The following is a 14,820-nucleotide window of genomic DNA, read 5'->3' as shown; positions in this document are numbered from 1 at the left end:
CTAGGTAGGTGGCCCTCAGTACTTGCTGAAATCCCACTGGGGCTTCATGGTCCTTTTCTGGAGGCGTAGATGTTGCACCTTGCCATCCCTGGACTTCAGCAGTGTTCTCATCACAGGTTTTCTATACTCTGGACCCTCTCCAATGAGTTAGATGACTGTATGTGTCACCTAGGATTTTCCACTACTTGAGCGTGTCTTGGTTTATTTCCTTTTTTGAGCTGAATTCCATCGAAACACTAAAGAGTGTATCTGTGTTGCTTCTTTTTCTTTTTTTAGGGTACCAGAACATCTCGTGAAGAGCATAACTTGGCAGACACTGCAAGCTGTAAATTTTTGCCATAAACACAGTGTAAGTCTCATGATCCCCCTCTAAAAATCAGAAGGCTGCCTTTCACCTGAGGTGGAATCTTTGTACAGAGTTTATATCATACTTTTGTGGATAGGCCTTTTTCACCCAAGTCTTTATAAGCCTGTTTGAGGGGTACATAGAAGCTAAAAATGCCAACCTAAGCTATTCCTTCTTGTTCAGATTTTAAAGATGTATGTTTATGATTTTGAGAAAGTAGTTTTGTTTATGTTGCTTAGAAACTGCCCAGATTTAAGGTAGACTCCTTCCCACTTGGAGTCCATGTTGCTCTGGTACCCTCAAAATACTGTGAAATTGGGGAGGGGAAGCCCAGGTGACTCATGCCTGTTGCATGCATTACGTGGAGTCCCAAGTGTGATGCACACCTGCTCGTGTCTGCATAGGTGAGTTAGAAGTGCCAGGGCTGCAATGAAGCAGCCAGTGGAAACCTCGTGAGCACTCTCAGCCACAGCAAGGCTGGCAGGAGGTACAGTGGACTGCTGCCCACGTGGTGGGACTTCACAGATACTGGGTAGCCTGCTACTCCCTTGGCTTCAACACAGCCCACTCCCTGCATGCAGGAAGCCAGACTCCAATATCAGAGCTTCATTTTGGCCCCAAGGGCAGTTTACTGCATTTTGTCATCCTGACAACGTCCAGGGTCAATTTCACTGGTAGGGCTGAAATGCCTTCCTCGAGCTGTTCTAATTTTTTTTTGCCCCTGAAGCTGCCTTCCCAGAAGGAAATATGAGAGTAGGCAGCACTTCTCCCAGCTGAGCCTCCACCTAGCTAAAGGCTACAATCTGTGTCCAAATGCGTGCACACCGGGGAGTATGGATGCCTTATATGTACTGCTCTTCACTGCGAGTGAGGGCCAGCAGTTTCCTGATAGCAGGTTTTAGGAGCGGGGTTGGGGAGTGGGGGGAGCGAGAGAGACGGCAGAAAGGCCCTGGTGGGGAAAAGCAGAGACACGAAGAGCAAATATAATGCATACCACAGCTCCCTGGAGAGCCCCTGAAACTGTTTGGCCACATGTGCTTGGGGGGAGGGCTGTAGAAACTTGTAAAGAATTCCCAGAACAGAATAGGAGCACATTCTTGCTTACAAGTGCTTCTGACCATCTGTCATCACGATATTCCAGGGTGTACCCATTATAGTAATATTTGAAGCCAGGGGTAAAAATGTGGAGATCTCAGGGCCATTAATTGCTGAGAACCAGATCTGTTGTAACAAAATAATTCAGAAATTGTCCCCCCCCAATTTTTCCAGAATAATAAATACCCGTGGGGAAACACTGACACCCAGGTCTCACCCTGAAGATCCTTTGGAGTGAGAACTAGGCCAGGCATAAGAGGAACCTCTGTCCTAGCTCCAAATTTTAGAAAGTCAAGAACACCCCAGGGTATCAGCCCTAAGCCAGAGAGGGTCTCTCAGATTGCAGAAGCCGCCAACATTCTCCTCCAGAGAGGAAAACACAAAGAAGAGAAGGTTATTAGGAGCCTGAACAGTATTTTGACCTCACTGTTGTTTTTATGTAATTGCTAATTGGTTGTTTTTATTGTTGTTGAAGATTTGTTCCTTACCAAAAAAAGCACCATTTAATAGGGAAATCATGTGAAGGTTCTTAAGCATTCTTCTAACATCACCCTGTTAAACAATGTCAGCTGTGGTCTAGAAACCACAGGTGATTTGTGTCTAATCCTTGGTGGTGTCGTGGGGGCTACATCCGGTGGGGTGGAGGGGCAGTAAGGAGGCTGGATGTGTGTGGGATGGAGCTGACATCTAGTGACTCCCCAGAGGGTGTGCGCTGCCTGCGTTTGTTTATCTTGTGGGGACAAATGTCAGAGCTGGAAGGGAGGTCTCTTGGCAAGCTGCTGCTTCCCACCCATCTCTTCCTCAGCTTATCTCAGCAGGCCCAGGGCTTGTCCTGTTTACCAGGCGGAATGTGTTCTGTTCTCAGTTAAACAACTGGATTATGAATTCTGCTTAGGCACCAATTTGCAGCTCCTGCAGCCATGCTGCAGTCCTCATCCAGAGCTTTTTAACATTTCCTCTGTCACCTAAGGTAGCCAGATTAAATACACCCGGTTAAATTTGAATTTCAAGTAAACAGTCATAAACACTTAAGTATAAATATGTTCCAAACACTACATGGGATGTACTTCTACTAAAAAAAATTATTGTTTATCTTGCTACTCTACTTTTATTTTATTTTTTTTTCACATTTATTGGTCCTTTAGGGCCCTTCAGGAACTGGGGTTGATTCAGGCTATGGTGGTTATGGTGCTAGATTTATTTTAGGCTACTGTTTTGTAGTCTGTTATCTAAAAGGTCATTGAGAGGTTCAAACAGCCTCAGATATTTGCTGGATATTCACGTATTTTATTTAGTCCATATATTAGGGTTGCTCCTGTTTAATCTGCTCGGGTTTGATGTTTGTGACTAGTGCATACACAGGGATGTGAAGCCGGAAAACATCCTCGTCACGAAACAGTCTGTGATTAAGCTTTGCGACTTTGGATTCGCTCGACTTTTGAGTGAGTATCAAAGTTTTCTTTAGTTAAGTGTCAAAGCTAGGGAGATTGTTAATATGATAAGGGATCTAAGTGCTATAGGAAGCTAGTTCTTGTATATTTAGGGCATAAGCTTGCAAGTCTACAATTACTGAAAACACGCATACAGTGGTTTAAAAATGTATATGCTATATGTAAATTTTATCACAATAAAGGGCTTACTAATATATTACCCTTCATCTTTTGCTAAAATAGTGCTTTTAAAAACTACTATTTTAGAAGAGTGGCTTTTAATGTTGGCTGTAGATTAGAATCATCTGGGAAGCAATAAACTCTAAACACCATATTGATACCCCTCTAGGGATTCTGTTTAACTGGACTGGTGTGGGGCTCAAACATCAGTAATTTTTAAAAGGACTATGTTCCAGGTGGTTTTCATGTGTAACCAGTGCTGTGAAGCACCGATTTGGAAAAACCGCAGGTGGGGCACGAGCTTGATTTCCCAGGTCTTCGCCCTCCCGGTTCTGACTCCCTGCACTGTTCCCTCTATTTTCCATGTCCCATGGCTGGCCAGCTGGACCGAGCGACTACTACACAGACTACGTGGCTACCAGGTGGTACCGCTCCCCAGAGCTGCTGGTGGGGGACACGCAGTACGGACCCCCAGTAGATGTTTGGGCAATTGGCTGTGTCTTTGCTGAGCTGCTGTCAGGGGTTCCTCTATGGCCAGGAAAATCAGATGTGGATCAGCTCTATCTGATTAGGAAAACCTTGGGTAAGTGCTGGGTTTTGTCCCATCTTTTGGAAACCAGATACTTCTACCCATGTCAGGGCAGAGCCAAGTTCCTAGTCTCATCCAGTGCCCTTTATAGTCACGAAACAGGGAAACTCAGAGCCTCATTGTAATGGCTCCATAAACGGTGTCCTTTGTAGGTATGTTCAGTTCAGTTCCGAGTCACTTAGTCGTGTCCGACTCTTTGCGACACCATGAATCGCAGCACGCCAGGCCTCCCTGTCCATCACCAACTCCCGGAGTTCACTCAAACTCACGTCTATCGAGTCAGTGATGCCATCCAGCTGATGCCATCCTTTGTCGTCCCCTTCTCCTCCTGCCTCCAATCCCTCCCAGCATCAGAGTCTTTTCTAATGAGTCAACTCTTCGCATGAGGTGGCCAGAGTACTGGAGCTTCAGCTTTAGCATCATTCCCTCCAAAGAAATCCCAGGGCTGATCTCCTTCAGAATGGACTGGTTGGATGTCCTTGCAGTCCAAGGGACTCTCAAGAGTCTTCTCCAACTCCACAGTTCAAAACCATCAATTCTTCGGCACTCAGCCTTCTTCAGAGTCCAACTCTCACATCCATACATGACCACAGGAAAAACCATAGCCTCGACTAGACTGACCTTAGTCGGCAAAGTAATGTCTCTGCTTTTGAATATGCTATCTAGGTTGGTCATAACTTTTCTTCCAAGGAGTAAGCATCTTTTAATTTCATGGCTGCAGTCACCATCTGCAGTGATTTTGGAGCCCCCCAAAATAAAGTCTAACACTGTTTCCACTGTTTCCCCATCTATTTCCCATGAAGTGATGGGACTGGATGCCATGATCTTCGTTTTCTGAATGTTGAGCTTTAAGCCAACTTTTTCACTTTCACTTTCATCAAGAGGCTTTTTAGTTCTTCTTCACTTTCTGCTATAAGGGTGGTGTCATCTGCATATCTGAGGTTATTGATATTTCTCCCAGAAATCTTGATTCCAGCTTGTGTTTCTCCCAGTCCAGCATTTCTCATGATGTACTCTGCATATAAGTTAAATAAGCAGGGTGACAGGATAGAGCCTTGACATACTCCTTTTCCTATTTGGAACCAGTCTGTTGTTCCATGTCCAGTTCTAACTGTTGCTTCCTGACCTGCATACAGATTTCTCAGGAGGCAGGTCATCTCTTTCAGAATTTTCCACAGTTTATTGTGATCCACACAGTCAAAGGCTTTGGCATAGTCAATAAAGCAGAAATAGATGCTTTTCTGGAACTCTCCTGCTTTTTCCATTGGATGGATCCAGCGGATGTTGGCAATTTGATCTCTGGTTCCTCTGCCTTTTCTAAAACCAGCTTGAACATCTGGAAGTTCACAGTTCAGGTATTGCTGAAGCCTGGCTTGGAGAATTTTGAGCATTACTTTACTAGCATGTGAGATGAGTGCAATTGTGCAGTAGTTTGAACATTCTTTGGCATTGCCTTTCTTTGTAACTGGAATGAAAACTGACCTTTTCCAGTCCTGTGGCCACTGCTGAGTTTTCCGAATTTGCTGGCATATTGAGTGCAGCACTTTCACAGCATCATCTTTCAGGATTTGAAACAGCTCAACTGGAATGCCATCACCTCCACTAGCTTTGTTCATAGTGATGCTTCCACTTGACTTCACATTCCAGGATGTCTGGCTCTAGATGAGTGATCACACCATTGTGATTATCTGGGTCGTGAAGATCTTTTTTGTACAGTTCTTCTGTGTATTCTTGCCACCTCTTCTTAATATCTTCTGCTTCTATTTAGTCCATACCATTTCTGTCCTTTATTGAGCCCATCTTTGCATGAAATATTCCCTTGGGATCTCTAATTTTCTTGAAGAGATCTCTAGTCTTTCCCATTCTGTTGTTTTCCTCTATTTCTTTGCATTGATCCCTGAAGAAGGCTTTCTTATCTCTCCATGCTATTCTTTGGAACTCTGCATTCAGATGCTTATATCTTTCCTTTTCTCCTTTGCTTTTCACCTCTGTTCTTTTCACAGCTATTTGTAAGGCCTCCCCAGACAGCCATTTTGCTTTTTTGCATTTCTTTTCCATGGGGATGGTCTTGATCCCTGTCTCCTGTACAATGTCACGAACCTCATTCCATTGCTCATCAGGCACTCTATCTATCAGATCTAGGCCCTTAAATCTATTTCTCACTTCCACTGTATCATCATAAGGGATTTGATTTAGGTCATACCTGAATGCTCCAGCGGTTTTCCCTACTTTCTTCAATTTGAGTCTGAATTTGGTAACAAGGAGTTCATGATCTGAGCCACAGTCAACTCCTGGTCTTGTTTTTGTTGACTGTATAGAGCTTCTCCATCTTTGGCTGCAAAGAATATAATCAATCTGATTTTGGTGTTGACCATCTGGTGATGTCCAATACAGCACCAATGAAAGGAAACCATAGAGCAGTGCTTGCTAACTGATCTAATGTTTTTGAGAGGATGAAAAACATTGTTTTTCTCTTTTTTGTTTTTTAAAAATTTTTATTGAAGTATAATTGACTTACAATATTGTGTTAGTTTCAGAAAACTATACCCAGTATTTTGTAATATATCTATAACTGATCTAATTTTACCTTTCTCTTTCTTCTTGTCCAAAGGAGACCTCATTCCTAGGCACCAACATGTATTTAGCACAAATCAGTACTTCAGTGGGGTAAAAATTCCAGACCCTGAAGATATGGTGAGTGACCTATTTTGGTAAGCTCTGCAGGTCAGAGCTACGTTTACCAGGATATTTAAGTGGTGATCATTCTCACTCAATGAATATACATGGGGAGTTGCAGTCTAACTAGGTTTTGATAGTTAGGCACCTGCCTGAGCTCCATGGTCCATCTGGCACCAGAAGATCAGTCTAAGAGTGGAAAAAAAAACTGGAGAAAATTCGCTACAAGACCCTGGCCTTCAGTGCTAATTTACAGACAGCTGATAGCAGAGCTTAGCCATCATGGTGGACAGGATTGCAGAGCTCTTTGCCCCAAACTCGCCTGTCCATCATTTTCAGCAGTTGAAGCTACAAAGCTCAGAGTTGATCAACCTGTAGACGATGACTCCTCCAGGAAAATCCAGCATGGTCCAAGCCCCTACTCTGCTGTGCTCTCAGTCCCAGACCATGGGGGAAAATGGTGATGAACTTGCTTGGCCAGCCTCACTCTGATACCTGTTCTTTTGGCCAATGTGGAGAAAACACGTATTTTTCAAAAACTGAAAAAATTTTAAATGTGCATAGTCTAAAGCACTTTCAAGAATTTAGTCCAGTGAAACTATTAGACAAGAGTATAAAGATACTCTTGCCTGGAAAATCCCATGGACAGAGGAGCCTGGAAGGCTGCAGTCCATGGGGTCACTGAGGGTTGGACACGACTGAGCGACTTCATTTTCACCTTTCACTTTCATGCACTGGAGAAGGAAATGGCAACCCACTCCAGTGTTCTTGCCTGGAGAATCCCAGGGACGGGGGAGCCTGGTGGGCTGCTGTCTCTGGGGTCGCACAGAGTCAGACATGACTGAAGTGACTTAACAGCATAAAGATACAGCAAACATTTTTTGATGGAAACATGACATTCTTTAACAGAAATCATTTCCTTTAAAGAATTAATTAAATAGGTTATGGTACGTCCTTACAATAGAAATACCACATAGCCAATAAAAATAATTAGAGTCATATGTAATCACCTGATAAAAAAGGTCCATAACATATTACTAAATGAAAAAAGTTATAAAATAGTATCCATAATTTGACATAATTTTAATGAATTTTAAATAAATATACATGTTTACATGTATAAATATAAAATAATATGACAACCTCAAGAAAATCAGGCTATATTTTTCTATTTATGAAATAAATGGCTGCAAGGTATAGTATACCAAAATATTAACAGCGAATGTCTCTTTGTGGTGGTACAATTTGTTTCTTTCTTTATGGTTTTTTAAAGTGTCTTCTAATGAGCCTGTATTATAATCAGAAACATTTCAGAGCACAGTTAAGGTCTATGAAGTCCTGAGTTCCTACTGTCTAAGAAAGGTAGTTTCACACCGAAGTGAACCCTCCTCCATTGCTCAGTTTCCAGATGGAGGCTCCAGCCGGTTCCATCAGAGCTGTCTGTCCCTGCAGACTCTGGGCCAGTCCTGCAGCGAGGTCTCCCACCTCCTGCCTCCCTGCCGCCACCCTCCAGCAGCACTCGGAATTAGGGAAAGTGGGGCAGCAGCGTGCCTTCAAGGCCACAGAAGCAGGAATGACACCTGACATATGGCAGGCGACCCAGCTGCTCCCCTGTGACCTGGACATTCCCAGTGTCTCACTAAATGTCCCTTAGTGAACTTCCTGTTTGCTCTTCTACCAGTGAAACCTCAGAAACAGCCCAGGTTTCATCGGTGTAAAAGGCTTCCCATGGTTTCCCAGAGGTTGTCCTGCAGGGGATTTCCTGTTGACAGAAGCACAGGAAGATGCAGCGTGGAGGCTGCACAGGTTGAATATCTGTGCCCGAGTCCCTCTGCCCGTCAGCAGCCCTGCCCGAAGGAGGCCTGCATGCTTCTGGGAGCAGGGAAACCGGCTAAGCAGGCAGGATGGGCCCCTGCCTATCACAGCCAACCGGCCGGCCTCGTCCCAGGCATCCTTGCTGAAACAGCAGGCCTCAGTGGTGCTCAGATTCAACGCACAAAAGTAGCAAGAGAAATAGTTTAGCTTAGGGAGTGGAGTGGGCTGCTCTCAAAGGCTCATACAGATGTGCTTTAGGATTTTATTTTTCCCTGTTGATCTTAGGCAACTCCAAAACTGAGGCTCTTATTTCTTATCAGTGGTGAATAACTCCACACTTGGGAATTGGTTGCTGTTGGCTGGTTCCCTGAACTAAGTAACACTGTGCTCTTAAGCTTGATGGCAGCACCAGGGAACCACCGTCTTTATCCACACGATTCATCTTGGTCATTTATTTGACTCAGCCTGGTTAGCTCTTAGTTTCTCAGTTTTCCTCCGTTTTAGCCTCTTTATCAGTGGTGTGGGCTTCCCTGGTGGCTCAGACGGTAAAGAATCCGCCTGCAGTGTGGGAGACTTGAACTGGCCTGTCTGCCTGACATATGGCATTCCTTCTATTTTATAGTGTTTATTACTCCTGATTGTCGCCTGCCTGTGATCAGAGAAAAATAGCCTTAAATGGCCAAAGGAGATTGATGGATGTCTGCTCAGGAGACTCTTTAAACAGTGGGATAATCAGGGGGACAGCAGGCTCCTGTGGGAGGAGAGAACAGTGTTTATTCCAGAAAACCAAGAACATCTGTTCACCTGAGTAGGGAAAAATAATCTTTGTTACATAGCTCCCTTTAGGTAAATGTCAATAAATGCCATAATCAGGACCCCTTTCTAGAAATGCCAAACATTATTCTGAGACAAGGCAAGTTACATAAATTGGAGCAGAAAACAGGGAAATAACAATTGCTTGACAAGTGTTTTTTTTTCTTTTTCTTTTTCTAATTAGTATTCCCTCACAGTTTGCTACCTGAATCTGTTCTTTAGGAAGTAAAGGGGGTAAATGGTTAGGAAGAAAATTTGGAAAAGCAGTTTAGAGGATGGGGGAGAGTATAAGCTTATAAAACATTTTGGAAGTGGGGAAAGAAGGAACTTATGAAACAGACATAGGTGGGAGGTGGGGTGGGCAGAGGGTGGAGGAGGCAAAGAAGGTTCCAGGAAGATGCTTCTCTCACTCAAAAATTCAATCTGAAATAACTTTATATTTGAATATATGCTGTAAATAAAATCCATGTTTTCTTTCTCTCTTTTTCAACAGGAACCACTTGAATTAAAATTTCCAAATATCTCTTATCCTGCCCTGGACCTCTTAAAGGTAAAATCATGGCTTCCAACAGACCTGGGAGCACAGGGCAGCTGAATCATTGGGGAATCTGAATGATTATGTCAATCCATGCATTGAAAAGTGTTCCTTTTAGAATTCTTCTTCTCACTTGAAAAGTATATGTGCTTTTCATTTTTAAAATGAGTTACATAACAGTGAAAACAACTGTAAATATTTTTCACTTTAAATTACCCTAATATTGTACTTGAAATGTAAATTTTTAAGAGGAGGAATGTTTGTTTTACAAAAAGGATCCTTTTCTTAAAAAAAAAAACAAAAAACAACAAACTATTTAGCCATAGGATTCTTTTAAATAACACTCTAATATACTGAAAGTAGGTTTCAACTTTAAAACTTGATTTCCATACACATTTTCAAAAGTATATAGCCCTTGTGTAAAATGAAGTACCGATTAAAATATTTGCAAGCTAAGGTCAATGTCCCACCCATTATAAAAAGTATTTAAAACATTTACTGATGCATTTATAATTTTAGAAATGAGACAGTTCCTTGAGGTATGTAATTGTGAGATTTAATCTATCTAAGTATGAGCCCTCTAGCCTATTTACTGGCATAGCAAATAGTTAAGAATGATGTAACGTAAAGAGAGGTATGTCCCTTTTCCCTTACATACATGTAATACATGGGCTATTTCTGGAAGAATATACAAAAAATGACTGATTTTAGAAGACAGAATGGGAGAACTAGAGTGATGAAGAGACTTTGCTACATACTGTATGAAGTTTATTTTTATCATGTGTAGATATTATTTTTTTAATAAAAAAACTAGTTTTTACAAAGTAAAGTGCCCAAAACGGGTTAGGAGGATTATTCTAGTGGGACACTGAGGTGAACTCAAAAATCATGTCCTGCTCCCTCAGGGCAGAGCACCGAATGCCTCAAGAACAGAACAAGGTGAAGAAAATGATTCATTACTATTCCTAGAAACCATTCATTCATTCATTATGTGGTTACCCCCCAGGAATGATTGTGGAAGGAATGAAAGTCATGATTCGTGTGTTTTTCTTACTTTTTCATCCTTTTGGCCCCACCTGAAGACTTTAATATTTCAAAGAAGAAAAAATGATATTAATAAGTTTATGCAGTTTTAGAGAGTAAGAAGAGGGGATTTTCTGTTCCTTTAGGGCTGTCTCCACATGAATCCTGCTGAGAGACTGACGTGTGAGCAGCTGTTGCAGCATTCGTATTTTGACAGTATCAGAGAAATAGGGGATTCGGCAAAAGAGCATGAGAAACCAACAAGGAAGACGCTACGACGGAGCCGAAAGCACTTGCCGGGGGTAAAGCTGGGGCACTGCTTTACAGAAGCGTGCAGGGTTGCAATATCAGATGAGTTCATCTGGTACAGAGAGCCTGAATCTATACTTGAGGTGTCCGTTGTGGCTTGCAGTTCCAGCATCCTGTTATTCTTGTGTGAGGACACACAGCTCACAAGATCTACCGGCCAGGGTCCCAGAGACACTTGCCTGTTAAGGGCCCTTCTTCCTGAATCCTAAAGATGACCCTGCCTAGTGGCTCCCTGCTGCCACCCAGGGGCCAGGGCTTTTGCTGTGCAGGAGCACAGGTCCCAGACAGAGACAAGGGAGTGAATTCCACTGAGCATGCTTCTTGTGCTTTGGAAAATGAAATTAAATTTACCCCAGGCAGCTCTCTGTCATCATGTTTACCTTCAGTACTGATTGACATTCCAGCTTTATCTGAAAAAGGAACTGTTTTCCTCCTTGACCCGTTAATCATTAGAGTTGGCTACGGTAAATGCGGTGATTATTACTTTCAGTGAGAATAGCAGAACAGTATGTTTAACCAGAGCACAGCATCCAGGCTGCACACTGGGAGCCTGTGAAGATTTGTGATTGCTGTAAAGTGGGAAGAGTGGCCTTGCATTAAGTGTCTTGTCATAAACCAAGAGCTGTTCTGATTTAGAATGGATTGTAGTTGGAACCACAGTTAGGATGAGCTGGCTGCTCCTGATTGCTTCTTTCATCTGCTCAGGTGCCCCTTAAGCTTTAAATTATCTTGCCTTAGTCTTTCCCCTTGCAGTTTCCACTGCTGAGTGGTATCTGGGTGGTGTTTGTGAGATTTGGAGGAGAGAAGAGGGTGGATAGTCCATTAGGAACAGATACCACATGAAACCCAGTGCCCTAAAATAGACCAGAGTTAGGAAGTTAAGAATGCTTTTCATACTAAGCAGACTTTCCCCTCAGTTACTCCTTACCTTACTGTTTCTTTGAGTTCAGGAGTAAAGGGTCTAGATAGAAATATTTTTACATGAAAGAATAGAGGAACCTCACTAATTTGTATATCACTTGTAGGTTTGATTTAAAAGTCCTGAAAAGTATTCGTTTTTCAGATACCTAAGTCCATATAGTACCATAAAAAATATGTGTTCCCTTGCTTTCGTTTGACATTGAGGATGAATTCAGACATTTTCTGGCAGCATTAAAGGAGCAGTTTTGCCTTTTTAAGTAAGGTAGTAGGTGGCCAAATCATCTGAGTGTTTCAGACATCAGTTTTCTTTCCTGTAAGACAAGGTATTGGCTTAAATGATCCCTAAGGTCCCAGCAAGCTCTTAACTCCTGTGAATATATGCTTTTTTTCCAATACTATTAACATGTAGATTTCCCCTTCCTTTTCATATCCTCTAAATTTCCTTTATGTACATGTTTTGTACATTATACAAGTACATGTTTTGCTTTATTATAAACAATAAATCTTGAAAAGGAAAAGCAGAGACCAGATTTATAGGAGGCAGTGAGCTCCCTGTCCATCAATTCCTCCATCTTGATTGGAGCCCCTGAGCTCCAGATGTAAACATTCTGTTCTCTCTCAGATCCCGGATTCTATGCAGAAAGAGTATTTCTGTGCTGAAAAAATTATTTACCTTTTTTTGAATGTGTTATGGATAATGAAAAAAGTGTGTGGCATTGACCGTAATTCTGTTTTGTATTTTCAGTTGCAGTGCCTACCTCAGCTGACCAGCAGCAGCATCCTTCCAGCTCTGGATAACAAGAAATATTGCTGTAACACCAAGAAACTTAACTACCATTTTCCAAACATTTAAAGAGCTTGGAGATTGACGATAAAAAAAGAGTTGATCATCAATTTGAATAAAACACACATTTGGTTGAAAACAATCACAACGTTGGAAAAAGCCTCAGGAGAAAATTTAAGTAACTAAGTGGGGGAGGCCACATGGCAAGATGTGAAGGAAAATTCCAGAGGCAGTCTTCCATGCATGACGATGCTGTCCAGAACAGAAAGGAACAACTTCTTTGGATTTTCACTTGTATTTTTATTGTATCTAAGTAGCTGAGCTGATGGACAGAATATAAACTGTATCTACTGTACTCACTTATACCTCTGACAAAATAGAGATGCAAAAGAAAAAAGATTTATGCTATAATCGTACCAGATAGAACAGGTGAAAATGGATTACAGAATGCCCATATATTTTTTTGGATCTCTGTTGCTTTGAGTCCTGTCTCCTGCTTCTTCAGATTTTCTCATCATATTTAAGGAGGGTTTTAGTTCTTAAAAGCAAAATGTTTAAAATTCCATTTCCTGCTTGTTCTAGTTCTTGATTTTTATATATGGAAACTTCTTGAATATTTGAGTCATTCAAAATATTTAAAATCATATGGATTATCATAAAAGGACTGTAATTTATCTGCTTATATATTTAATGATGTGTTTATAGACACTTCTTACATATACTTCAGTCTACCTTTAGTAAAGGATGCATCTTAGTCATTCTTGCAGGCAAGATGGGTTGACTATAATCTGTCTACATTTGTTCACCCAGTTACCCTTGCAAACAATGGCATGAAGCTTGGCAGTTGACCAAGGGGTAGAACAAGATCTACAGGCTTTGCAGGAACTGAGCCTGCCAGCCTGAAAGTAATTAGTACTCCATTCTCTCCAGTTCTGCCTCAGACTTGGAGACAGAGCAACAGGCAGGACTATATACAGTGATCTGGGTTTTGGAAGAAACTGCTTATAAACTTTCACTTGGGTCATAAGAATTATGTTTTAAGTTGATGTTTCCCTGAAGTATCTTTATACTGCACACGCATATATGTGTGTATATATACCAACCTAACAGTTAAACACTGACAATAATAGGCCAAAGTGATATTATTGACAATTGCTAGCTTTGTACAGTGGTACTTAAAATGATGACATATAATTAGCTTTGATTTGGCCTATTGCTTCTATTCAAAAAGCTTTTTCGTCTTTGTCCCCTGGACATAAGGGCAATATGAAGCTGATGTCTGTTTCTTATTGCTCAGCCCCATTTCTGATTGATGTGCTGCTGTTTCCTAGCAGTTCTCGCCATGGGTTTTGAAGATGTATTTTACTGTTTACTGTATATTCAAAACATTTCTTTTGCACTTCAATTTACTGCTATATTAATTTTCTTCATGACAGCATTTGACTGTTTTTACGTACTACACAGTGATCTACCAAATTCTGGCATCTGTTCAATAATTTTGACTACCCCAGCCAGTTTAATGATAGCCTAAGGCTTCCTGATGTATGTAGCTTCTTGCAGAAAGTTGACAGTGGGCTAAATAACCAGTCACAATATAATCTAATTCTTGTTACATAGACTTTGATTCAAATGACAAAGAAGAACATCCAACTTCTGCAATAGTGTAAATTTTGTATTTTCTTTTTCCATTACCCCTAACAATGCACTTGACGAGGCAGGTGACTGTAACTGCCTAATTTACCCAGTATTTTTAAAGAATCCCATTCAGAATAGAAAAGTATCTCCAGACTAACTTGTGGGCAGTCAGTTGCTTCATCACATAGTAATCAAATAAACCTGAGACAGAAGTGGTCATTTTTTTCTGACTTCTATAAAATGTATGCTTATACTTAACCATATCCGTGATCCTTTCTTCATCACGGAATCACCACTGTTTCACATGAGACAAACATTTCCTGATTTTTAAAATGACAGTGGCAATTAGTAAATAGTATATCATTTATGGCATGTGCTATTTACATAATCCAGTTTCTAAACACAACTAAAATTCATTTTTCTACTATAAGAGTGCATCAGAGAAAGTGTTTATTTTAAAACTATCTCCAGTCACGGTTATATCCAACCGAATAATGTTCAAACCAAACATACAGACATCCTCAAACAAGTTGGCATATAACTAACAATAATAAAATCAGATCTTTATTTTTACCTCTTTGAAATGGCCCTGATTCTATCTATTTATGATATTCATTATTACTGTGTTCTAGACATAAAGTGAATTTTGTGCTCATACTCATGAGAAAT

General features: G+C 41.2%; 1 protein-coding gene across 2 annotated transcripts in view; it reads left to right on the top strand.

Moving 5' to 3' along the window:
• Positions 1-14,724, top strand: part of CDKL1 (cyclin dependent kinase like 1) — a 58,309-nt gene extending 43,585 nt beyond the window's left edge. For both annotated transcript variants that reach the window (XM_069596164.1, XM_069596163.1), the window contains exons 4-10: positions 277-349; positions 2,793-2,883; positions 3,434-3,634; positions 6,252-6,334; positions 9,438-9,494; positions 10,649-10,804; positions 12,478-14,724. In XM_069596164.1, coding sequence (XP_069452265.1) covers positions 277-349; positions 2,793-2,883; positions 3,434-3,634; positions 6,252-6,334; positions 9,438-9,494; positions 10,649-10,804; positions 12,478-12,585 — 769 coding nt within the window. In that variant the 3' untranslated portion in view covers positions 12,586-14,724. The remainder of the gene's footprint in view (positions 1-276; positions 350-2,792; positions 2,884-3,433; positions 3,635-6,251; positions 6,335-9,437; positions 9,495-10,648; positions 10,805-12,477) is intronic.
• Positions 14,725-14,820: the final 96 nt, after the last annotated feature.

The sequence above is a fragment of the Ovis canadensis genome, chromosome 7 (genome assembly GCF_042477335.2).
Source record: "Ovis canadensis isolate MfBH-ARS-UI-01 breed Bighorn chromosome 7, ARS-UI_OviCan_v2, whole genome shotgun sequence".
Classification (NCBI taxonomy): domain Eukaryota; kingdom Metazoa; phylum Chordata; class Mammalia; order Artiodactyla; family Bovidae; genus Ovis; species Ovis canadensis.
Note: the sequence above shows the minus strand (reverse complement) of the source record. Positions and strands in the feature narration are given on the sequence as shown.